At 47.4% G+C, this 25764-nt stretch overlaps 1 protein-coding gene across 3 annotated transcripts in view; it reads right to left on the reverse strand.

Annotated features, from left to right (window-relative positions):
• Positions 1–25764, reverse strand: part of LOC119178647 (shootin-1) — a 106796-nt gene that overhangs the window by 35340 nt on the left and 45692 nt on the right. For all 3 annotated transcript variants that reach the window (XM_075882203.1, XM_075882208.1, XM_075882211.1), the window contains 2 exons: positions 20906–21020; positions 1300–1367 (listed from right to left, as the gene is read on the reverse strand). In XM_075882203.1, the coding sequence (XP_075738318.1) occupies positions 1300–1367; positions 20906–21020 (183 nt within the window). The remainder of the gene's footprint in view (positions 1–1299; positions 1368–20905; positions 21021–25764) is intronic.

Raw genomic sequence — 25764 nt, forward strand, 5'->3', positions numbered from 1 at the left:
TTTAAGAAAGCGGCATTTCTCCTCTAGTGTCGAGTATAAAGATCGGCTGCGGTTAAAGAGGTGATGCCATTCAGGACAATGTTTTGACCGTAAGGCAGGATATAGAGAAATGCCAGCACCACCACATCACAATGCATTCGCTATGGACAAACTGTGCAACGCTGGCGTGGGGGTCTGGTTCATCTCCTCTGCTCCTTGTCACAATTTCACGCACGATTTTTCTCTTCTCATGTTCTCTGAGCCAACCATTCTCTTTGTGCGGAGCCATCTGTTGAGGCGCTTCAAAATCATCGAATAACCTGTTTCCATGTGCAAATGCCTTGAGTTACAGAAGCTGGCAGTGACGGCTGCGCAGAGTAGATGGTAAAACAGACAGACAAGCAGATGCAGGAATGTGGCAAAGTAGGACGGTGCGGGCTAAGTAGGATAGCAACAACAAAGAGATCAGAGCTTGTCCCGCCCACGTGAATCATTCCTGTATGAACGAAATTGTTGAATGTACTAAAGCGCTAAAAACTAAATAATAATTGGCTTAAAAAGTAATGAGATTAAGCCACTTAAAGACAATTTTTAAATTGTCAAAAAAGTAAAACACTTGGCCTTCAAGCATTCAACTACAACATCCAGAAACATCCTTATAACAGCTGGTTAATATTTACTATGAATCCAGATTTACAATGCCAATAAAATCAGCCATCACTGCAGTAAAGCTTCCTTGCAAGCTAGTTGGCTCACATTAAACTTCACTAAAGGAAGAAGAAGATAGACAGGACAGAGAGCACAGTGTCACCTAGATTGTGAATTCGTCAGCTAGGACACAGGCTTGACATGGCTCCACAATAGTTCAAGGAACCAATCTTTCAGTTCAATATGAACCCACTAGAATGCAGACAGTTTTACTCTGACAAATTTCCAATTCTGAGGGCCTTTTCCCAATGTCACCACAAAAAACCTAAGGCTGCCATGGCATTCAGCTCAGGCAGCACTACTGAGCAGTCCATTTGCAATACTTGGTGTCTTACCTACTGCATGAAAAATAAAGTAACTTTACTCAAGCACGAAACACTCTTCGGCACCGTAGAGCAATCATGGAGGTGCTCTTGCAAGCTTATGAGGTAAGTATTCCGGAGTCACCACACTCTGTCCTGCCTGCCTCATACTTTCTGGGCTTGTGTAATGCACCTTTTGTTAATTGGCCTTGTTATCACTTTTTCTGCGACATTTGCACTTTATGGCACTACAGTTCTGCAGCCTACCACTAATTAGCCTCTCAGTCAAGAAATAAGAGGCACAACTCACTTGCTTTTGCATTGGCGGCAGCAGGTGCAGAAGTCTTTCTGCTGCTGGCAATGAGTGCCATGAGAGACCTGGAGATGCAAGAAAAAAGTGGGCATGACTCAGCAGTTTAAAGGCTCAGTGTCAAGTATACTGCACAGTTCCCATCACAGATGGTTCAACTCTCAACAATGAAATAGGGTTATAGGCAAAAGGCAAAGGTTCCCCTGTGAACTTCATTCCTCCTTTCAAGTTTATCTATATAAACATTAAAGTTTCCTGGTGCATTCAAAATATGGTCTTCTTACCCTTCTCCACACATTATCCTACCAAACATCAATGGCACAGATACAACTTTTTAAAGGCCCCTCACCAGGTTGAGACATGGCAAGTAGACAAATGCAATGAATAGATCACACACACCAATGAAATTTCCCACAAAAGTATCAGATGGCCCAACAGCACGAACAAAGCTGATATTTCAAATAGAATGCATGCATCTTTCTTCTTGAAGATGGCGTAAGATGCACTCTATGGGAGTGAATACTGAACCATGAACAATGCTACAAGTGCTTCCAGATAGTGTTCCTTTGTGATTGGTGAGTGCAGCATCACTTAGAGCGGCATACCAGCAAAAAGGCGTCATAAAAAGAGATAGCCTCATCAATGCGGCAAAGTGGTAACAAGGCTATCTCTTGGTAACAAGACTATCTCTTGGTAACAAGACTAGCTCTTAACAGCCAGGAATGACATGAATGCTCTTACCTTGTCACTGCAGGGTGCTAATTAAGGAAGAGCACTAAATTGTGCAGGTTGGTTATAGTTCATTCTAAAATGGTTCAACAGCGCTGATACAAACAAGGACACAGAGGAAGTAAAGTCAGCATGTCCCTTACTTGGAGCCATGCCCTTGATTCGATGTGTGGTTCAGGCAGGTAAGAGTGGCCTTGTGTCACTTTGTGCTGTGTATCCTATGGCAGATAAAAATTTTCAAGGGAAGCGAGGAAGGGAAGAGGGCACAGTCTTGGGCACAGTGTGCCACACCCTGGTTATGCCACTGCAGTGGACAGGCATGTTTGAGTGGTCACCTAATAAAAGCATGTGGTATGGTTATTAAATTGATACATTTGCTGAACCGTGCTCATGCGTTTAGAGTGGCACCCACTGCCCTCAATGTTGAACTTTGGAACAGCAAGCTGATTTTTTTTCTATGAAGGTGTGTCCACTTGAACACAATCTTGCACAACGAGGCAGCAGCAATCGGCACCCCAGCACATTGAGGTTCTTGCCTATTAAAAATGTGCAGCAGGTCCAAAGTGGTGTTACACTGCAAGCTTGCCTGAGCAAATGGCTGAAGATGGTTATTGAGAGAATGTTGTCGGCGATAAGTCATGCAGGCATGTTTGTCGGTGGCTGCCACCTCGCCTTTGTTTTCTCCCTATGCTTAACCACAAAGGCTTTGCTGCAATCGACTGGAAGTCGGAACCAGCTATCAACTGATCTCCGAAAAGACAGAAAACTTTCGGCACCACATTGTCGTCTTGAAAAGTTCCGCACCGCAGTAAATTTTTATGGCACAAAAAGTTCTTGCAGTGCGCATGGTATGCACTAACCGGTAGGCATAGCACGAACCACTACGACTTAAGTGATCAGTGAATGCATTAGGCTGTATGAGAATCTGCCAGGGATTTGTTGCAACTATGTTTTAAATGTTAATATGTTTAAAAGTGGTTACGAATTCATGAGGTTTGACCATACCTACCAAGTTCAAGGGTTCTCTGAATCCGGGAGATTTCCGCAACGGAGGGGGGGGGTGGGGGTGCGCTGAACTATTTTTTGCTCCTATTTTTTTTTTGCAACAAAACAAGAATTCATGGACAAACAAACAAACAAAAAACATAGCGAAAAACAAGAGGTTGTGTGGAGGTTGTGGGGGGGGGGGGGGGGGGGGTCTCAATCGCAAGTGGCAACATCAGCGTTGTGATAGTGGTTTGGCGTGGCCGAACACACGAGAGTAGGAATTTCCACTAAGGTGAGTCTCAAAGAAAGAACACAACTAGCGGAATCTATTTTCTTAAAAACAACTCGCGTATGTTTGCCTGGGACACCCGTGAACGGACGGGACGATGCAACTGACTGCTGCAAAAGCGTGGGTCAAAACTTCGCTCACTACTAGATTCTTTTGACCGGAACGCCAAAACGTGTCTGACCCATTTTTATTGCGATAGGAATTATGTGGACACTCTAGGCCGGCTTTTTTTTTGCCGTCGACGCCACCACTGTCATTCAATGTATATGTATATGTATCTATATACATACATATGAACACTCACGAAAGAAAAAATTGCCCGCGCTCGTGCCCATCTCATCGCGATGCGCCGACGCGCGCTTATCTCTCATACGTACTTTGCCCCGCGGATGGGTGGCTGGCTTGGGGGGGGGGGGGGGGAGAGTAGATGTTTGTGTGCGCGCGCTTATCCTTTGATGGGGAGAATCGTGTGCCTTCGGCTTTCACTGGAACGATCGCGTTAGTTGCCAGGCCCACAAAGGTCACTTTGGTCTCTGCTCAGGCCCCATTTGCAAAAGGAGCGTGCTTTTCATACACAGCGAAGTATAACTGGGACACTTGTTAGTTTGTACTCATCCGTACCTGTGATTGTGCATCGTTTTTGTTTAAACAGCGCGTTATGTGTGGAGTGGCAAACGTTATTAGTTCGGTCTCGTCCTGTGAGTAGTGTTTTCGTGCGTCATTTGTGCGTGAGCAGCGCGCTACACGTCTTGATTTGCTTGCCGTTCTCAGCGTGACATTCCAAGTTGTTGCTGTTGCATTCATTGCTTCGGCCTTGCGGCAAAACTGTGACTTTTTTCACGTATTTGCTACCTTTAATTTACCTCTGTGTGCTCTCCGAGCTCGTAAATTGCTATCGCGTCCCCGCTACCGCGGTTTTGTGCACGGCGGTTCCGGAAAACGGTAGTTCCTTTTACAATCCCCGTGCGCTTGGCTGCGCATGCACCTTCAAAACTTACTCACTTTATGCCATCCACGATCGCATCTGCCGCAGTTTTGTCCACAGAGTTCGCGGAAAGCAGCGTTGACTGGTTGAGCGCACACTTTCGGGGCTCTGTCAGTTACGTTGTCGCCATACATGATCGCGTCAAGAGCGACCGCGGTTTCGTCCACAGCGGCTGTGGCAACGACAATCACACGCACTGTAGAAGACAGTGCATGCGCCGGTCGCATGCATACTTCCCGAAGCTTCGAGTACGCTGCTCTCAGCCTTCGTTCGACAGTTTGCGTACTAAAGTTTGTATCACCTGCCGCGATTAAGAAATGTGTTCGAAACATTCGAATTTAGGTTCAATTGACATATAGCGGAATAGGTTACCAGTAAAAGAGTGAGAGATTGTGGGATGCACGGTCTGCTGATGGCTTCCGGTTCGAGAAGAGTAGACGATGACGAATCGCTCCGCCGTAAGCCTGGAATTATTCAGGATTTGCACACACGGTTGCCTGTTTATCTTTGTCCTGCTAAACCATGGTTGGTTGTTCAGTCATTGGCTGCTCCAACTCGAGTGTGAAAGGCAAACGCATGTATCAATTTCCATGGAACGAAGAAAGAAAAATGAGGAGGGCCGCAGCTGTGAAGAGAGCCACAGCGACAGGTAGCTTTAGGGTACCGAACGTAGGAGCCACAGTGTGCGAAGACCATTCGGTTTCAGGTACGTCTGTATTTCACACTAATAAAAAGCTTACGCATTAATTGTATACGAATAATATATCGAAAAATAAATTGTCGTGCAGGCACACCTAGCAAAGATACTATGGGAATGCGCGGGTTAAATCTACCTGCCATATGATATGAGCACCGGGCATTGCTTCAATATATAGGACAAAAAAACGCGAAAACTTGACTCAAGAGTAAGTTTACACAAAGGACTGGACGAGTCCGTTTGCATTTATCGTGGTCAAACTGTGCGCCAAGACGGCATATAAAAGAAGAAGTGCATTAAACAAGCACATGGTTTCGATTCTTCGGCACCGTCTAGGTCTGACTGTATTGTTTATTTGCCGCCTTGCTGCGCAGTTTGACCAAGATCAGCGTTAAAGTGAGAAACCCATCTTATAGTCCTCTGAAGGCTAAAAAAAAAGGACATATCAGCACGCTTGATAAGTGCTGCGCTTCATACCGATCGACCGACGATGTCGGCCGAAGCAGCGATCCAGAAATGAACTTTTAGCACACTGCTTCAGTTATCCCCATCCTCTGAGATCTTTAAAATGATGATTTCTTATATTCAGTAACACATCATACAATAAAAACTGTTTTCTGTATCGACTGATCTGCTAGCCACACTGACAGTACCCCTGAGCAGCATAAACCCATTGCAGATCACTTTGGTGCGATAAAGTTTCCTAACTGTTCATGGCTTTTGTAGCTTGTCATCGTCGCAGTCCCGGTTAGCAGAAACAAAAATGCACGGATAGGTGCTTTTTTTTTAACGGAGCGCTACAACAATGCGCCCATGCCGCTGCTAATTCGCGTGGTGCATTGAAACGGAAGCCGTGGTATCCCACAGTTCTCTGCAATCGCCTATTTTACCGGTCACCTACTTGACTGGGGAATTGCACGAATTCATATCTGCCGCGGTTTCGCATCACTGAGATTCTACTGTACGTTTAGATGAACGGCTCTTAAACCATTTATAATAAAACGGGGTAGCTCGGAAAAGGCTCGAGCGGATTCAGCTGCTTTTTTTGTCGATGCGGCCAGACCACGCACAGAAATTTTGATTTCTGGGCAGTGGCGTACCAGCTCTTTCACGAGTGGGGGGACTGACCTACCTCACTCGTCAGCCTGAATATATATATATATATAGCAAAATTTCACAACCTTGTAGCATAACCTCGTAACAATTTCATTCTACCGCAAAAAACATAATTGAGGTATTACTGTTGTGATGGAAAACTGTGCCTTACTTGTTTGTTTCCTCAGCGTGCAGCCAAGAGTGACCACTGTAGATAGTGGGGGGGCTCAGCCCCCAAACTTTTCTTACTGCGGGGGCTCGCGCCCCCTTGCCCCCCCCCCCCTCCTCGGCTGGTACGCATATGTTTCGAGGAGATTTTCATGACAACCGTACAAACGCAAGAAAGGGTCCAAACCCGGGAGTCTCCCAGCCAATTCGGGAGCCTTGGCAGCTATATTTGACTGCTTTGCAGGAAGTGAAGAATCTTAGATTGTCAAATATATATATATTTATTTTTTTATTTATTTAATTCTAACAGCTTGGGCTGGTGGACCAGCCTTCTTCGGAGGATCCAAGTGAAATGATACAAGTTCTTGTAGCAGATACAGATACAAGTTCCCTCACAGTTTAGAGACCCCCAAAACAAAAAAAAAACAAAAAAAAACAAAAAAACGGGCAAACGAGGCAAGCAACAGACAACAACAAGAAGAAAAAGAGGAAAAAGAAAGGAGCGACGGAGAGCCGTCGGAAGCAGGCGGGTAATCCTTGCATCGTTACTAGGGATAGATAAAACGCGCCGCCAGCAAAGGCGACCAAGAAAAAGGGAAAAAGTGAAACATATTGCCGCTTACTCGCATTCCACAAATGGTTCGAGTTAAAGTTCACGTGGTTTGGCGGCTGGCCCGTGGCATCGGGCCACACACACACACAAGAAACATATAACCCACTCCGGCTTTAGGAAAATATTTGCCACGTTGCGAAACTAATGTGCCCTCTCCCCACTCCCCCCATCTGCCTTTTCTAGAAGAAAAGTGTACAACCAGTCATACACAGAATAAATGAATGAATATTATTTAAAGGATGAACAAAGAAAACGTAAACAAAAAATGATAAAGAAGTACTTAAAAATGAAAATAAAATCTAATAATACTAACATGCGCCAGTTGATGCACGTAGCATCGAATTCGTCTATTTTCACGCGCTATATTGACCATTCTATGTGTACGACTTCACGTATGTATAAATAAATTAATTGAGTAATTCACTTTCTGGGTTTCACGAAACTTCGCGGAGGCATGTCAGTCACCCAGGGCTCTCGTTGATTCCGTGGGTAAGTGATCTGAATTTCTTTATTGAAGTATGACTCCTACTGTTCGTGCTCCCATGTGTTCTGGAAGCCGGATTGTAGGAGTATGACGCGCATTTGAAAGAGTGACCAGGAAGGTTGATATATTTGGAGAACGACAAATCGGGGAGGCCCTTTACGTGTGCTCTGTGGTTGTTGAAACGCAGACGGAATGCAGTTTGCGTGTGTACAATATATTCCTGTTTGCACACCTCACAGCGAATTTTGCATACCACATTGGCTGAGTCACAGTTAAGGTCGTCTTTAATTTTGTACACATAGTCTGAACAGGACACTTCGGCCGTATCTGTGGCCACCATGTGTGTGCACACCCTGCAGCGAGGTTTCCCGCACGGTCTACAGCCCTGATTATGGTCGGATTTGTGTGTTTTCGCCCTGACCGGTAAGTCTCTCAGGTTTTTATTTCTTTGGTAAACCACCTTGGGCGGAGTCTGAAAAACGGCAGAGAGGTGACTACTCTGTTTAAGTATGTTGGAGTGGCGGCTTCGTATAAAATTCATCCGAGGAGCGGCGGCGGAGTATGTGAGGATTAAATTTGCCCCTGAAGTTATATCTTTATTTCTGCCTTTTTCTCCCATTGTTGATTCTCAGTCCAAAGAGCGAGCGCGCTCAATTGCATTGTCAATCATTTTTTAAGGGTACTTTTCACGCAAGAAGGCTGCTCTCAATTCTTGTGCGTGGGTGTCAAATTGCGTGATTTCAGAGCAAATTCTTCTGTATTTGTGGGCTTGAGATTGAGAGTAAGGGACACCTGTTTTGCAGTGACAAGGGTGACAGCTGTGGAAATGTAGATACGGTTGGCGGTCTGTTGGTATTTATACAGGGAAGTAGATATGGTGGTGCCACTGAGTGATACAGTGACATCCAGGAACACTCTTCTGTGAATACGTGTGCGTGAATGTTATTGAAGAATGCAAGGAGTAGAAATCAGAAATGAATTTGGAAAGATTATGTTCACCATCAGCCCACACAAAGAATATATCACCGAGAAAGTGTCGGTAGAATATCGGTTTGAATGGACAATTTTCGAAAAAAGGAATCTCCAAAGAGACCATGAAAATATTTGCGTAATTTGGGGCCATTTTGGTTCCCATGGCAGTTTCGTTTACTTGTAGGTAATGTTTTCGGTCGAATTCAAAGTTATTATGCATAAGTACAAGATTTAGGAGCACCTCTAAAGCGCTTTTGTCAAACTCACTCGTCGATTTACTTTTTCCATAGGCGGCGATTGTGGCCGCGATTCCTTCTGTGTGGGGAATATTTGTGTTCAGTGATGAGACGTCTATGGTGACCAAATAGCATTCTAGAGGTACCACAATTTTTCAAACTTCTTGAAGGAAGTAGCTGGTATCTTTAATGTAAGATGGGAATGATAGTGGGATGTGCGTAATGATGGAGTCAATGAAACTAGAGATTTTTTCAGTAGCAGTACTGTTGCTGGAAACTATAGGTCGGCTGGGATTGTTAATGCTGTGAATTTTGGGTAGTAAATAGAAGCGCCCAGGAGACGAGTTGCCGGGTGACATAATTTCAAGCATAGAATACGTTATATTACCACTCTTGTATCATTTAATCAACTTGTATAATTTCGCTTAGATCCTCGGAAGAAGGCTGGTCCACCAGCCAAAACTGTTATGATTAAATGAATATTTTATTGTTTTGTTTCCTATACTGCACTATTCTCGAAGTTTATAGTTTATATTACGGTAGCCAGAAGAAACTCTGATCACCAATTTCATCTATATATATATATATATATATATATATATATATATATATATATATATATATATATATATATATAATAAAATAAAAATAGAGGTGTTGTACGTCGAAAAAGGTTCAGACGCAGCTTGGCAAAATGTGCTTTATCAGGCAGGTCTGGCTAATGGCGAGCGGCGTGCGCGAGCTACCCCTACAGCCACCGATCATCATCGTCTTCTTCATTGCCAGCAGAGCGTCCGTTATTCAGATTCATTAATTCGTTACAATTACTCCCCGCGAAATAAAGAGCCATCCTGGCGACCTATGGAGAAGTAAACACGGGAGGGTCGTAGCAGGGCTTAAGTCTCGAGACGTGGACAATTTCTTGGCCACGACGACGTTGGTCAGAAGATGGTTCCAGTGGCTCAATGAGGTAATTCACTGGGGACGTTTTTTGTAGCACACGATATGGGTCGTGATACTTGGGGACCAACTTGGTAGAAAGGCCAGGTGTAGCAGAAGGGACATGCAGCCAGACGAGTGAACCTGGATCGTAGGAAGTAGTGTTATTTAATGCATCATGGTGGTGCTTTTGGCGTCCTTGGTCTTGGGTTGTGAATGATCTCGCCAGTTGGCGGCATTCTTCAGCGTATGTAGTGGCTTGAGACAAAATCGTGGACTTTGAGAAGTCAGGTTTGTAGGAAAGAATGGTGTCCATAGTGCAAGAAGGTTCGCATCCGTAAAGGAGGAAAAAAGGAGAGAACCCAGTAGTGCTTTGAATGGTGGTATTATAGGCGAACGTGATAAACGGGAGCACTCGGTCCCGATTGGAGTGGTCTGACGAGATATACATAGACAGCATGTCACCAAGGGTACGGTTGAAGCGCTCTGTCATTCCATTGGTCTGGGGATGACAGGCGCTTGTAGTGCGGTGAACGACGTGGCACTCACGCAGCAATGCTGTGATGACGTCTGACAAGAATACGCGACCACGATGGCTCAGTAACTCCCGAGGTGCTCCATGACGTAATACGATGTTGTGAAGTACGAAAGTCGCAACGTCTTTTGCTGTAGACGAGGAAAGGGATGAAGTTTCGGCATACCGCGTGAGATGGTCGATGGCAACTATGATCCAGCGGTTACCGTCAGCAGTGTTGGGAAGGGGACCATAGATATCGATGCCGACGCGGTCGAATGGTCGGGATGGGCATGGTAAGGGTAACAAAGTACCGGTGGCGTGATAAGGGGGAGTTTTTCGTCTCTGGCACGTCGAGCAGGCCCGAACGTATTGTCGTATAAAAGGGTGCATGCCACGCCAGTAATATCGGAGACGTATGCGAGAATAAGTCTTCAGGAAACCTGCGTGTCCACATTGGGGGTCGTCATGAAACGTGGAACAAATTTCGGATCGCAGATGACGTGGAATCACGAGTAGCCACTGACATCCACCGGGTGCGTAGTTGCGTCGGTACAGCACGTCGTCGCGAGTGGCGAAGTGCTCGACTTGCCGACGCAACGTGCGAGAAGGGGGGGAAGCCGTCCGCCCAGCCAGGATGTCTAGAATCGAAGCAACCCAAGGGTCCTTGCGTTGCTCAGATGGCATGTCGGCGATGGTGACGGCAGTGGCATCACAGGTTAGACTTTCGCAGCAGTCCGGGTCAGGGGGTAGGGGCGAACGGGATAGGGCGTCTGCGTCCTAATGTTTCCGGCCGGAGCGATAGACCACGCGAATATTATATTCTTGGAGTCGTAATGCCCATCGGGCGAGGCGACCGCTTGGATCCTTCAGTCACGACAACCAGCAGAGGGCGTGGTGGTCAGTCACAACCTCAAAAGAGCGCCCGTACAAGTAAGGTCGAAATTTCTCTATCGCCCAAATAATGGCCAGGCATTCCTTTTCAGTGACGGAATAGTTGATTTCGGCTTTGCTAAGAGTTCGGCTTGCGTAGGCAATCACGTACTCTTGGAAGCCGTCTTTCTTCTGTGCAAGAATAGCACCTAGCCCGTCACCACTAGCGTCGGTGTGGATCTCTGGGGGTGCCGATGGGTCGTAGTGTCGCAGAATAGGCGGCGACGTGAGGAGGCGGCACAGTTCATTGAAAGAATCGTCACAGGTGGCAGACCAGGCTGAAAGGTCTCTAGAGCCGGCGAGGAGCTTGGTCAAAGGAGCGATGATCGTCGCGAAATTGCGGACGAAGCGCCGGAAGTAAGAGCACAGGCCTATGAAGCTTCGGAGCTCTTTCATGGTGGTCGGTTTGGGAAACGCTGAAACAGCTGTAAGTTTGGCAGGGTCAGGATGAATGCCGTCTTTTGAAACCACGTGGCCAAGGATCGTAAGTTTTCGAGCGGCGAAATGGCACTTCTTCAGATTCAGTTGCAGCCCCGCGGCAGAAATACACGCGAGGACTTTCTCGAGGCGGGTTAAATGGGTTGCGAAATCAATTGAAAAGACGGCAATGTCATCTAAATAACAAAGGCAAACGTTCCATTTGAGGCCTCGAAGGATAGAGTACATCATTCGCTCGAAAGTAGCTGGCGCGTTGCAGAGGCCGAAGGGCATGACTGTGAATTCGTAAAGCCCGTCGGGCGTGATGAAAGCTGTTTTCTCGCGATCGGCCTCTGCCATGGGTACCTGCCAGTATCCAGAGCGCAGATCTAAAGAAGAGAAAAATTCGGCTCCCTGTAGGCAGTCCAAAGCATCGTCAATGCGTGGCAGCGGATAGACATCCTTGCGCGTGATACGGTTGAGACGTCGGTAGTCCACGCAAAACCTGATGGATCCGTCCTTCTTCTTCACCAGCACAACTGGAGAGGCCCAAGGACTGCTTGACGGTTCGATTATGCCACGTGTCAGCATGTCGTCAACCTGTTCATTGATGGCACGGCGTTCGGTAGTTGACACACGATATGGACGCTGCCGTAATGGCGTCTCTTGACCCGTATCTATACGGTGAACAACAGATGACGCTCGACCTAAGGAAGGCTGATTGTGGTCAAACGAGGCCCGAAAACGCTGTAAGAGCTTGATCAGCTAGCTATTCCTGCTGCCCAGGCGTAAAGTTGCAATCAATGGACTTGCGGAATACATCCATAGGTTCATTAGCGTCAGTTGCGGGTGTAATGGCACAAGTCGGTAAAAATGACTTGTCTGGATAGATCAAGTCTTCGAAAATACAATTTAAGGTCTCGAGGCTTCCCAGACACTCGCCGCGTAGCAGGATGTATAAGCAAGCAGAAACGTTGCACGCATAAAGTACCGCCGAACCATGGGAAAAGTTGATGACGGCAAACGGGAGGACGATGGTTCGGTGCTGCACACTAGCTATAGTTGGTTGGAACAGGAGCGTCGAGTTAGTGGCAGCAGGGGAAAACACAGGCACTAGGACGGCGGACAACGGCGCAATGTGGACGTCAGCTGTGGCAAACACTTTCGAGGGACTGTGGTGGTCGATATCAAGGCACGGATTCGTCAACGTGAGTTCAGCACGAGCGCAGTCGATGAGGGCCTGATGGGTAGAAAAAAAATCCCATCCTAGTATGACGTCGTAAGATGAACGTGGGAGAACAACAAAGTTGACGGCGTACCAAACATCTTGAATAAAAACGCGTGCTATGCACTGAGCTGTCGGCGCGATGAAATGGGAGGTGGCTGTACACAGAGCAAGATTCGTAAGCGGCGTTGTAACTTTTCTAAAATCGCGACACAGTTTTTCACTAATTACAGAAACGACGGCGCCTGTGTCGACAAGTGCACGTACAGCAACACCTTCTACTAGCGCATCAATTTCGTTGGTCGGACAAAGAGGAGGTCTTAGAAAGTTCGACGACGACGCAGTTCTTGCCTCCGGAACTGCGGCTGTCAGTTTTCCTCTCGAGCGGGGCTCGTGCGGCAAAGCATCGGGGAGACAGATCGGCGACGGGGTGGTAATGATTGGCGAGAATCGACAGGGCGTCGTGGGGACAATGAGTCGGTGATAGAAGAAGATGGTCGCTGGGGATTCTGGGCAGCTTGGTAATTTGCAGAATTCCCATGGACTGGAGGCTGGAAGTTGCGACGGCGACAGTAGCGTGCTATATGTCCCACGAAACCGCATGCGAAACAGATGGGTCGGTTATCCAAGGTGCGCCATGGGTTAACGACAGAAGGTGCAGGGGGCGAAACGGGATGGGGTGCCGTGCATGTAGGCAGCGTCGTAGGGTAGGAGGACCCGGTGCCCCGGTATGCGCCAGAGCCAGGTGGGGCTGGGGGTCTAGCAACGACGGCAGCGTAGGTCAGCGGCGTAGGGACGGATGGCGATGGAGGCAGTGCCTGCGTGACGTAAACGTGGGTCTAACGAGGTCACTGGCGTGGATGCTTCGGCCAAAAGAGAAAGCTGACGCGCTACTTCTTCACGAATGAATTGTTTGATGTGGGGCAGTAAGACGGTGTGATCAGCAGCGACGTCGTGCACCAGGGCGGAAACTTCAGCCGTATCTTCAGCGGCCCTGCGCGCCGAGACACGCTGCTTATGCAACTCGTCGTACTCCTGACAGAGCTGGACAACATCGGTGATGGTCTGTGGATTCCTAGCGACGAGCATCTGGAAGGTATCGTCGTCAACTCCTTTGATGATGTGCTTGATTTTGTTGCGTTCGGTTAGAGATTCATCGATGCGCTTGCAAAGAGACAAGACATCTTCAATGTAACTTATAAAGGTCTCGTCTCAGCGCTAGACTCGACTACGGAGACGCTGTTCCGCGCGAAGCCGGCGCACGGCGGGACGACCGAAGACCGCGGCGATGGTGGTCTTGAAGGTGGACCAGTTGGCGATTTCGCCTTCATGGTTCTTGAACCAGAGGCTGGCCACATCAGTGAGGTAAAAGCGCACGTTTGTGAGCTGGTCGCAGGCGTGCCACTTGTTGGAAGCGCTTACGATTTCGTACTCGACGAGCCAGTCCTCGACGTCTTGTTCGTCGTTGCCGCAAAAAATTGGTGGGTCGCATTGCCGAGGTACGCCAGTACAGTAGACTGTCATTGTTAAGGCAGCTTGAGAAGGGCCAGGAGCAGTCATGGTGAACGGTGAGGGTAGCGTCCGATTTCGAAGTTTCAGGTTTATGGGAACCCCGGCTCCTCCACCACTTAAAATAGAGGTGTTGTACATCGAAAAAAGTTCAGACGCAGCTTGGCAAAATGTGCTTTATCAGGCACGTCTGGCTAATGGCGAGCGGCGTGCGCGAGCTACCCCTACAGCCACCGATCATCATTGTCTTCTTCATTGCCAGCAGAGCGCCCGTTATTCAGATTCATTATTTCATTACAATATATATATATATATATATATATATATATATATATATATATATATATATATATATATATATATATATATATATATATATAGTGGGCATTTGTTACATCGTCCTCATCCCTGCATGATGACAATCACCATCATCAGTTTGTCTCTGTCCTCATTGCCACTCTGGGTCATCATCATCGTCATCGTCTGTGTACTGGCTCTGCCCGTTCGTTTTGCGAGGTCTTTCCTCAATTAAACGCTGTCACAACCAAGACTACCAAGACTTCATACGTGGTGGAGGTAGATTTTCGGTCCTCTTACGTCCCGCAGCCCACTCTATCCGCTGGAGCTTCGTTCAGGCTGCCGATTGCGGCCACTGTCAGGCATCATATCCCAGACTGAGCCTACCGGAGCTGATGTCATCAACCACGCACCGACGCAAGCTGCCCCTCCTATTTACATACACGGACATCAGCGGGAACCCCCGCTCTTCGCTAGTCTTCGTGGAGAAGACGTAGAAGACTGGCTCGACGAACACGACCGCGTAAGTGTCGCTAATCGGTGGGACGAGGCCGCCAAACTGCGTTACGTCCCTTTTTATCTGACTGGCGTCGCAAAGACATGGTATTTTAACCACGTCATTGACCTATTCGACTGGGCTACCTTCCAGCAGCAGCTGCGACACGTTTTTGGGACCCCGGACATTCGATCCGCCATCGTGAAGAGGACACTTGATACTCGCCGACAACATCCCGGTGAATCGTACACTTCATACATCGAGGATGTCCTCGCACTGTGCCGGCGTGTCAATCAATCCATGCCAGAATCGGACAAAGTGCGCCACATATTGAAAGGCATTGGGCCTGTTGCCTTTAATCCACTTGCTGTGCAAAACCCAGCTACCATCGCTGATGTCATGACGACATACCAGCGCCTTGATACGCTGGACTCTGTTCGCCTCCAACCGGACATTGATGACCACCACTCTACGTCTCATGGCCACCTGCGTGACCTCATTTGGGACATTATACGTGAAGAATTGCGGTCTATGGGCTTCACACCTCCTACACCGCGTCCTACACAGTCTTTGGGAGTGCCCTTGCGTGACATCGTCAGGGAGGAACTTACATCGCTGACCGGCTTTGCGCCGGTACAGCCACCTGCTTCACGCCCCATACCCACGTACCCTGAAGTTGCTGCCGTGCCTCCCAACGACGCCCACGCGACATTGCTGCGTCCATCCTACGCATCAGTTGCTGCCGCTCCCCCGGTAAACTACCATTCTGTGCTCCCTGACCCTCCGGCCCACCTGACCGCACTATCTTCAGGTGCCCCGAATGCCTTCTATTCCCCACAGTGGCGTTCGTCTCGCCCTGTATGCTACTACTGTGGCTATCGCGGCCACATATCTCGTTTCTGCCGAAAGCGCCAGCAAGATGAGCGTCCGAACGACGCGCGCGAACGGGATTCGTACACTGGGGCGTCTCATCAAGGTCGGTGTTATTCGTCTCTCCCGCACCGGTCTCTATCTCCTCCGGCATCGACTGCACCACGAAACAGCCGAAACACGAGACGCCGCTTGCCTTTGCCCTTCCGCTTCTCCACTTCGGCCCGCCTCTTTCTCATCTGATATTCACTCGGGAAACTAAGTGATGCAGCTTGTGGAGGAAAAACTGCATTCGGAATTAGAACTGAAATTCCTCCATCAGGCCCGTGTAACATGCTTTCTGTGGAAGTGGAAGGAGTGCGAGTTGATGCTTTGGTGGACACAGGTCTGTGATACGTGCTGATTTGTGTGTACATTTAAGTAAAGTATTGACACCTTACGATGGCCCCACGTTAGTTGCTGCCCAGGGGAACGTCATTCACCCTTCCGCGTTTTGTACTGTGCGTGTTTTCATTGACGGCATCCGCCATCATGTCCAGTTTGCTGTCCTGTCCCGCTGCTCTCACCAACTAATTTATGGGTGGGATTTTCTATCATCTGCTTCCGCGGCGATTTGTTGTGGACAATGCATCGTTCACCTCGCTGACACCGACTACATGCTTGACGACGACAATCACAAGCCACTTCGTCTGGTCGCTGCGAAAGACATCGAACCGCCTGTACTACAAGAGCAAATTGTCAGCATTACGTCCAATGACATCTATCACGGTGATGTATTGGTCTCACCGTCACCACTTTGCGTTCGTAAAGGTATAGTTCTTCCGTCCGGTGTCGTTCGTTTTTACAATGGCTCTGCACTTGTCACCGCTGTCAACTCTACACCGGAGAAGATCTTACTGCCACAGGGCACTACTGTGGCCCGTGTTGCCGACTTTGAGCCTGTATTTGTCACGCCACTTCAGGCTATCGCATCCAAAGAACCTTCCCTCGGTGAGCATGTTTCTTCCTCCGCCTTTACCACCACTATCAGCAGCGAATTGACATATTCAGAGAGGTAGCAGCTGCTCGCATTGTTACAGAAACATGCAAATTCTTTCGATTTTTGCTCGTCTAAGCTGGGCCGCACTAATACCACAGCACATCGAATTCAAACTGTTGGGACATCTATCGTACACCGCCGACCCTACCGCGTGTCTCTAACAGAAAGAAAAATTATAGAAGAAAACGTTGCGGACATGCTTAAACGGGAAGTCATCCGTCCTTCATCTAGCCCTTGGTCGTCTCCCATTGTGTTGGTCCGCAAAAAGGATGGCTCTGTGCGTTTTTGCGTGGACTACCGGGCACTCAATAAGATCACATGCAAGGACGTGTACCCTATGCCACGCATTGACGACGCCCTTGATTCCCTACAAGGCGCGGAATTTTTTTCAAGCATCGACTTGCGTTCTGGGTACTGGCAGATCCCCATGCATGAAGACGATAAGGAGAAAACGGCGTTTGCAATTCCCGACGGGCTATATGAATTCAACGTGATGCCTTTCGGGCTCTGCAACGCACTCGCGACTTTTGAGCGCATGATAGATACCATGCTGCGCGGCCTGAAATGGAAAAGTTGCTTTGCTACCTGGACGACATTATTATCTTTACGTCAACGTTTCCTGAGCACCTAGAACGACTGGATCAAGTTCTGACGTGCCTTGCCGGCGCCGAGCTTCAAATAAACACTAAGAAATGCTCTTTCGCTAGCAAATCTATCAAGGTCTTAGGACATGTTGTTAGCAAAGATGGCATCCGGCCCGACCCTGACAAGATTTCTGCAGTCTTTCACTTTCCGCGTCCCGAAAAACCAAAGGAGCTTCGCAGTTTCCTTGGCCTCGCCTCCTATTTTCGCCGGTTTATCCAGAACTTCACTTCTATTGCTGCTCCATTACACCAACTACTCGCTTCAAACGTCCCCTTTCTGTGGTCTCAAGAATGTCAAACGGCATTCGAGCTGTTGAAGCGGGCACTCACGTCTGAACCTCTGCTCTGCCACTTTGACAAAGCCGCACCGACTATCCTTCATACCGATGCTAGCGGCCTTGGTATAGGAGCCGTTCTTCTACAACGCGACAAGTCTTCCCTAAAGAAAGTTGTTGCATATGCCAGTCGCATACTCACCCCTGCTGAAAAGAATTACACTATAACTGAGCAAGAGTGTTTGGCTGTGGTTTGGTCGGCCCAGAAGTTCCGTCCCTATCTCCACGGCCGTCACTTCACAATCGTTACGGACCACCATGTCTTATGCTGGCTTTCTACACTGAAGAACTTGTCCGGACGCTTGGGTAGGTGGATACTACGCTTGCAGGAGTACGACTTTGACATAACTTACAATTCAGGCAGAAAACATCAAGACGCCGATGCTTTATCTCGTTGCCCGCTTCCAACTACCCATATGAGCGTTGGTGAGAACTCTACCGCCACATCTATCAAAGTTCATACGCTCGCATCGATAACGCAACCCTTTTCGGACGACGAGCCAACATTTATCTCCCGCCAGCAATTCGATTCATACTGCAGACGCATGATGGACCACCTTTCGGGAGTTTCTCATCCACCAAACGCGCGACTCGGTCGTCAACTCCTGCACTTTAAGCTGGACAATGGGGTTGTCTAACGCCACGTCTACCACCCTGACGGTCAGCGCTGGGTTCCTGTACTGCCACGCTCTCTTAGACTTCAGGTGCTCGAAGCCTTCCACGACGACTTGACTGCTGGTCATCTTGGTTTTAAATAAACTTCTGACCGCACTCGATGTCGTTATTACTGGCCTGGCCTTTCTTCTAGTGTAGCTCGGTAAGTCGGTTCCTGCTACCCATGCCAGCGTCGTAAACTCCCCACGTCTACACCTGCTGGACCTCTACAGCCACTTCCGTGCCCTTCAATGCCTTTCGAGGTTGTAGGTGTTGACCTTTACGGGCCTCTCCCCGTCACATCTGCTGGCAAACGATGGATAGTGACCGCCGTTGACCACCTGACACGCTACGCTGAGACTTCCTCTGTTACTACAGGCTCAGCTGTGGAAGTTGCAGACTTTATTCTTCACGCCATAATCTTGCGTCATGGGGCTCCTCGTGTACTGCTTAGTGATCGCGGCAAAGTGTTCTTGTCACAAATGGTAAATGAAGTACTGCGCACTTCTGGAACTACTCACAAGACAGCTTCAAGCTACCACCCTCAGACAAATGGTCTCACAGAAAGATTTCACCGAACCCTTGCAGACATGATAGCCGTTTACGTCCAACCCGACCACAAAAACTGGGATACTCTTTTATCATTCCTGACATTCGCTTACAACACCGCCGTTCAGCGAACAACTTGCTACTCACCGTTTTACCTCGTGTACGGGCGCACCCCGACTACCTTTCTCGACGTCTCCTTCTTTAGCAGCCATGGGAATTCATGTCAGTCTTCTAGTGAAGAATTCATTTCCCGCCTGGCCCAGTCTCGCCATCAGGCTCGCATCAATACTGAAGCGAGACAGCACGAGCAGAAGATCATCTATGACGAATTCCACCACGTTGTGTCTTTCCAACCTGGTGACGAGGTGCTGCTTTTGACACCTATTCGCACTCCTGGTCTCTGTGACAAATTCCAACCACTCTTCATCGGGCCATACATTGTTTTAAAACAGACTTCGGCGGTTAATTATTGTGTGACACCACTCGTCGCCCCAACAGACCGCCGCTACCGCAGCACAGAGATTGCCCACGTTTGTCGCATGAAACCTTTCACCCGACGTTCCTCGTCACTTTGAGTTACGGCGGCCAGGGTGTCCGCTTCCAAGTGGGGGAGTTAGTGTGGGCATTTGTTACTTACATCGTCCTCATCCCTGCATGATCACAATCACCATCATCAGCTTGTCTCTTTGTCCTCATTGCCACTCTGGGTCATCATCATCGTCATCGTCTGTGTACTGGCTCTGCCCGTTCGTTTTGCGAGGTCTTTCCTCAATTAAACGCTGTCGCAACCAAGACAACCAAGACTTCATAATATATATATATATATATATATATATATATATATATATATATATATATATATATATATATATATATATATATATATATATATATATAACTTAATATTTTACTTTTGTACTTCCTGCTTATTGTTATGATTGTTATGTTCATTGTACCCCTGCTCAAAGTCTAGCATTCAGACTGGCCGTATTCTACTAAATAAATAAACAGACAAACACATAAGTAAATATATGGCATTTTCAGTTTACACATGAATGCAACACAGGTAGCATCGCCATTCGTCTTTTTACAAGCACTTTTCTGCAATCTTGAGCATTTTTAGACATCCTTAAACATCTTCAAATAATTTTGTAAACAGAATTATTTTTACTTTTTCTGAAATGAATATATTAGCACAAGCTAGCAATTGCAACTGTTGAAGAAAATTGTAAGAGCTTGCAGATACCATATTTACATGATTGTAGATTGACCCATTTTGTCCTAATATGAAATCCAAAGTTGGGGGGTCGACCTAAAATCAAAAACTAGTTTCGCTTTTCTGAAAATGATTCCCGTGTATTACTGCAAAGCTAGCTTCTCTCCACAGCATTAAGAATCTGCTGTGAAGCCACTTTGGTGCACAGGAATTCAATAGTTTTTTGTTTTATTTTTGTTTTTTTTAAGACATCGTAAATATATACATATATATTCTTGCCGTGCGATTTGAGGGGTGTCAAGCTACATTCGAGTCGACTTGTAACATGAAAATACGGTATGTGGTGGCCTTTCCACTGACTAGCTTTTTCTACATTCTTTGATCGGTTAACGAAACAGTTTAGCTCACACAAGCGATAATATGTGTGTGGAATGCGGGGATTCTCAGACAATCAAAATGTGTATGTGGGCAAGTTGGTTCATGAAAAGGACGGACACTCAAAGCGCCTCTACCGTGTGCCCCTTGTGTATGTCCTTGTTTTACAGTGCTTGTCTGTTTCATTTCAGTCCACCCTTTCTCTTCTACAGATGGATAATAAACTGAGACTCCTTGAACAGAGAAGTGCCATCCTTTGGCCACTTCCTTGATGACATTACAGGTCATTGCTGTAAACAAGGAAATTTTGACAGCCATCAATCATGCGCCAGTGCTTACCTGAGTGGGTTGAACGGAGGAGGAGGTGGTGGGGGAGGGGGTGGAGGAGGTGGCGGCACGCTGGTGAGAGTGGGTGCAGAGGCCTTCTGTTCCAGTTCTGCAATGAGCTCTCGCACTGTGACAATACACGCGAGAGAAAAGGATATTTTAAAAATGTATTCAACTCAACTAGCATATCACAGTCAGACTTTAATTTAAAATACAAAAGAGGATTATAATTTTGTCTGATGTATATAAATGATTCGAGTGTAACAAGCAATGCTTATCCTATACAAACATCTGTAATCATACTGCACCCTCTTGAGATCATGCAAAAAAGAAAACTTTCAGATTCGTCTCAGGTTGCATCAAAGGCATAAAGTTTACTCATTAATTTTTCATTTAGACTTGTTTTTGGACTTTGTCAAGAGTGGGTTTTATTTAGTTCAAACGTTACATTTGAACTAAATAAAACATTTGGTTGCCAGTACTGGTCTCCATAGGGTTTGATTTTGGTAAGGCTATAATTAATTTTTAACTGTCGTGTACAACAAGCATGGTTCTGACACTTTTAACTTCGGAAATGTTTTATCAAGTACACATCCTCAGCACATAACTTGTGTATGGGGTTGAACCTCGATTTAACAAAGTCACCGAACCCCACGAATTCCTTAGTTAAATTGCGAAATTTGTAAAATTGAGAAAACATCAAATTTACCAACTAGTAAAAAATTGGCTTCGTATCTGCATGTAATCTGCAAATGTCGTCGAAAGTGATTTGTGGTGTTTAACGTCCCAAAGCCACCATATGATTATGAGAGACGCCGTAGTGGAGGGCTCCGGAAATTTCGACCACCTGGGGTTCTTTAACGTGCCCCCAAATCTGAGCACACAGGCCTACAACATTTCCGCCTCCATCGGAAATGCAGCCGCCGCAGCTGGGATTCGATCCCGCGACCTGCGGGTCAGCAGCCGAGTACCTTAGCCACTAGACCACCGCGGCGGGGCAAATGTCGTCGAAAGACGATAGTCTTGCATATGGAGAGAGTGAACAAAACATTTATTTGATGTTCTGCGCAAGAAAATAGGTGAATGGTATTCCGGAGGCGCTGCGTTAGAGTGCCTCGAGCGTGCAGCGGAGGCGAACGAGCGCATCAAGTCACGTCACACGTGAGAGAAGAGCGCTATCTGGCAGTTTCTTTTGGAAAACAAAGCGCATGGCCATGTGTGCCCGCCTCAGAGGTGATAAGGTGAAGAACGCGAGGCGACAGGTAGGTGCCACCACTATCTCTTCTTAGCAAATTGTTGAAAACACTCCCCGTTCCATGCAAGCGTTGCATGGTAAGCGCAACGTGATAAGCGCTACGGTCTTTAAAATTACTTATTTATGCGTTTTCTAGTAAGAGATGCATATGCAGAATATATGTGTGTTGTTATGGTGCCCCAGACATGCGCAATACAATTGTTTTTTGATTGACAATTGTACAAGCATGAACGCTCAACTTTGAGCAACATTGGTGGTCCCTGCGGATGGGGTCGGTCGTTTTAAGTACCCGATGCCGGTAAGAGTGGACAAACAGACAAATGTACAGACAGACAGACCAAAATTTTTGCGTCGAAGGTCCCCAAGAAAGACTATCTCCTTAAAAAGCTCATGATTTTCACTCGCGTGTGCGCCTCGTGAGCAGGGGGTGCATGCAATTCTCGTAGCTGGCCAGTGAAATCAAAGCATCTTCGGCACCCTCGTATGCCCCAGCGAATCACTTGTGAAGGTCAATGACATCCCTCACATGGCTTGGTGCAGGCACAAGCGCTTCGACAGTATCCAGATCGTTTGCATCATCAGACTCCTTTTGTGTGCCAGAAACAAGCTGCACTATCTCCTTGTCACCAAAAGCTTCTGTTATGTCAGTGTCCGCACATTTTCTTTCACGAACTTTCCCAAATGGAAGTTAGCACTCTGTATTCTCGTGTTGGAATGCTTGACCATTTCTTCTTTCCTGTAATACCCTATACACCAGAACACAGTGAGCTCAGTGCATGCTGCCATATTGAAAAGCACGTTAGCCATCTGTTGCAAGAGCGGCGAAGCAACACCCTGCACTACCATGTGAGCAGATGCTCCACAAATTAATTGCGAAACTTTACAACCCGAGTCCAACTGTAAGCATGTTATGCGCTCTTCCTCTCCTGGAAATTTGTGCTGATTTTGTGTGATACGTGAAGGAAACCTTCTTCACCAGTCCGGAATGTCTACAGCATGTGCATTGCAGACTGCGGAAGCAACTTCATCTGGTACGTACTGTCGCAATTGAAAGAAATGCAAACACTGGAAATCGACTCTGTCGAACTGCGGTCTGCCTTAGCTGTGGCAAGGCAGAATTTGTGCTGCAAGCCGGCATCAATGTAGCGCTAGAATCTCGCTCCGAATTGAGCTCATGCACCGCATCTATTTATCATTTGCCAGTAACGACGCTCACTCGGAACACACACGCAGTGCAAAAGTGCCAGCCAAAGCAAATTTTTATAATGCTGCGGTGACACCGGCTGAAAGCACAGATTTGCCTAGCTACAGTTAAGGCGCATCGCAGTTTGATTGAGTCGAAAGCCACGTTTTCCGCACCATTCAGGTCTCCTTGCATCACGATAGTAGACCGTTACAATTGTACTAAACGTGCATGATGTGTGCATGCATGTGTGAGTAGTAATGCACTCAAACCCCGTTAAAACGTAATGGGATATAACGAAATAATGAATACAATGAATGAAATTCATCTTGAAAGCTCCTTTGAGAACCACGCATTTTAAACCTCGTAACAAAGTAAAATTGACCAGTAAATGAACATAACGAACTAAATTAGTCTATGAAATAGCTTATAAAAAAACCAACCATTGTGCGCTAAATATATTGTTTTCTGCGGAGTTTGATGCTCGCTCGGCGCAGCTCTATCAAAACTCCCGCACCGACCTTACAGCCACACTGCGCGCGGCCAAAAGAGCCGTCCTCCTCACACAGCCAGCAGAGAAGATTGAGGAAGCGCTCAGCGGGTCACATGATTGAGAAGCAGTACCGCGGTGCAAAGCAATTTCCTTCTCACTTACGAACACACGATCGGGAAGCTTCAGAAGACTTACATTGATTCACAAATCAAACGACATCTGTCATTATTTGAAGTAATCGGTGATGACGTCCGCGTACGTTTGCCTTGCAGCGAGTCAATCAATTTCGCACACAGTTTGCAAAGCATAGAGCCGCGTGGCTAAGTCCAGGGCCAACGCTCTCTAATGACGATGGCAATGACTGCGTCTCTGCTGCTACCCTCTGCACCGAGAAAGAAGGAGCATCTTCATGCGGAGAGAAGCAGATCGGCATTAGAGAGAGAGCCAACTCTCTGCTACAGCTCTCTTTTTTCTTTTTTTCTCTCTTTTCGTGCATGGCCTTGAAAAAAAAAAAAAGGGTCTCTATGTGCAGAGACGGCACGTCACAGAACGGCATCTGAGAGAGAGCAAACAATCCACCACAGTTTTTTTTCTTTCCTTTTCTTCTTTTCCTTCTTCACACGCAGTGTTTAGAGGTGCCGCCGCGGGATTGGGCATGATGCTGAGAACAACTTAGTAGCTCGGTATACAGTCGAGCCCGCTTATAACGAACCGGAGCCTGATGCAGCATTTGTTCGCTGTATCCCGAAGTTCATAGTAAATGAAACACAGCTTTTAAAAAAGTTCGAGTGAAAACACACATTTTTTTTTTTTTGCCTAAAAAATTCCGTGGTGCACGTGTTTTGAAGAGCAGGAGCGATAAGGGTGGTCACGAGTTAATTTCAAGCGGCAGCGTGCTCATTCGCCGAGGCCCATGGCACAAACTGCATGAGGCACTGGCTCCAAAGTTTCGTTGTTCTCAGAATCCGATTCCTCCAAATCACTTGTGCCGCGTACTTCATTCACAACGCCCTAATCCATGTACGGTTCAGCGGTGTCGGCATCATCATTGGCCGTAATGAAACCATCGCAACAGATGTCTTACCCACTCTCCATTGTTGGAGCCTATGGCGCGCTGCCACAAATCACCACTGTAGTGGTTCTGTTCAGAAGCTTCAGGCTCGGCATCGGGCCCAACGTCGAAGACGAAGTTGGCCTCGCGAAAACAGTTTCGCGTGCATGTAGCCGTCACCGCCGCCGCCCACGAAATATTCACCATCTCCAGAGGTGAATACCGGATCGCCCGAAGCGGCAAGTTGGCTGCCAGGTAGTCAATAGCTATGATGAGCAAGCACTCCGCAACACAGCACCTAACGCGCAGATTACGCTCAAGCTAAGCGGTCACATTTTCGACGTTTTGTTGAGCAGCAGGAAAAAGCGTAAAAGTCCTCCCGTCTGCTGTCCTGACCACACACGCACACCAAGAGCGAGCAAGACGCACACACACGACGCATATACCAGAACTCGTGGAACAACTCTGGGCCCGTTTCTCGTCGGAAAACGAAATTGATTTGAGCCAGGGTGGCTGCCGTTGCGGAGCGGTGGAGACAGGCGAAGGGGTTGTGATCAAAAGAGGAGAGCAGATTTGCGAGAGAAGGGCAAGGAGCTGCGATAGAGTGAAGAGAAGGGAGTATACGGCGGGAGGGGAACCTTGAAAACCAAAACACGCGGGAAGCAGACAGGTTGGGTAGTTTGCCTGAAAGGTCCACGAAACGCCAAACTCCCGCGTAGAAAAACTTGAAAGAGTGCCTGCACAGGCAAAAGTCAAAACAGGGCGGCCTGAATCAGCACGCGCGGCGGTGTTGAAAGAATCGGCGGCCGTGGTCAAAAAATCGTTTTGTTGCACCCGTGGGTTTGCATAGCCTCACCGACTTAGATATTTCGCGATTTGTTTCGCACAA

This window comes from Rhipicephalus microplus, chromosome 1, assembly GCF_043290135.1.
Source record: "Rhipicephalus microplus isolate Deutch F79 chromosome 1, USDA_Rmic, whole genome shotgun sequence".
In the NCBI taxonomy this organism is placed as follows: domain Eukaryota; kingdom Metazoa; phylum Arthropoda; class Arachnida; order Ixodida; family Ixodidae; genus Rhipicephalus; species Rhipicephalus microplus.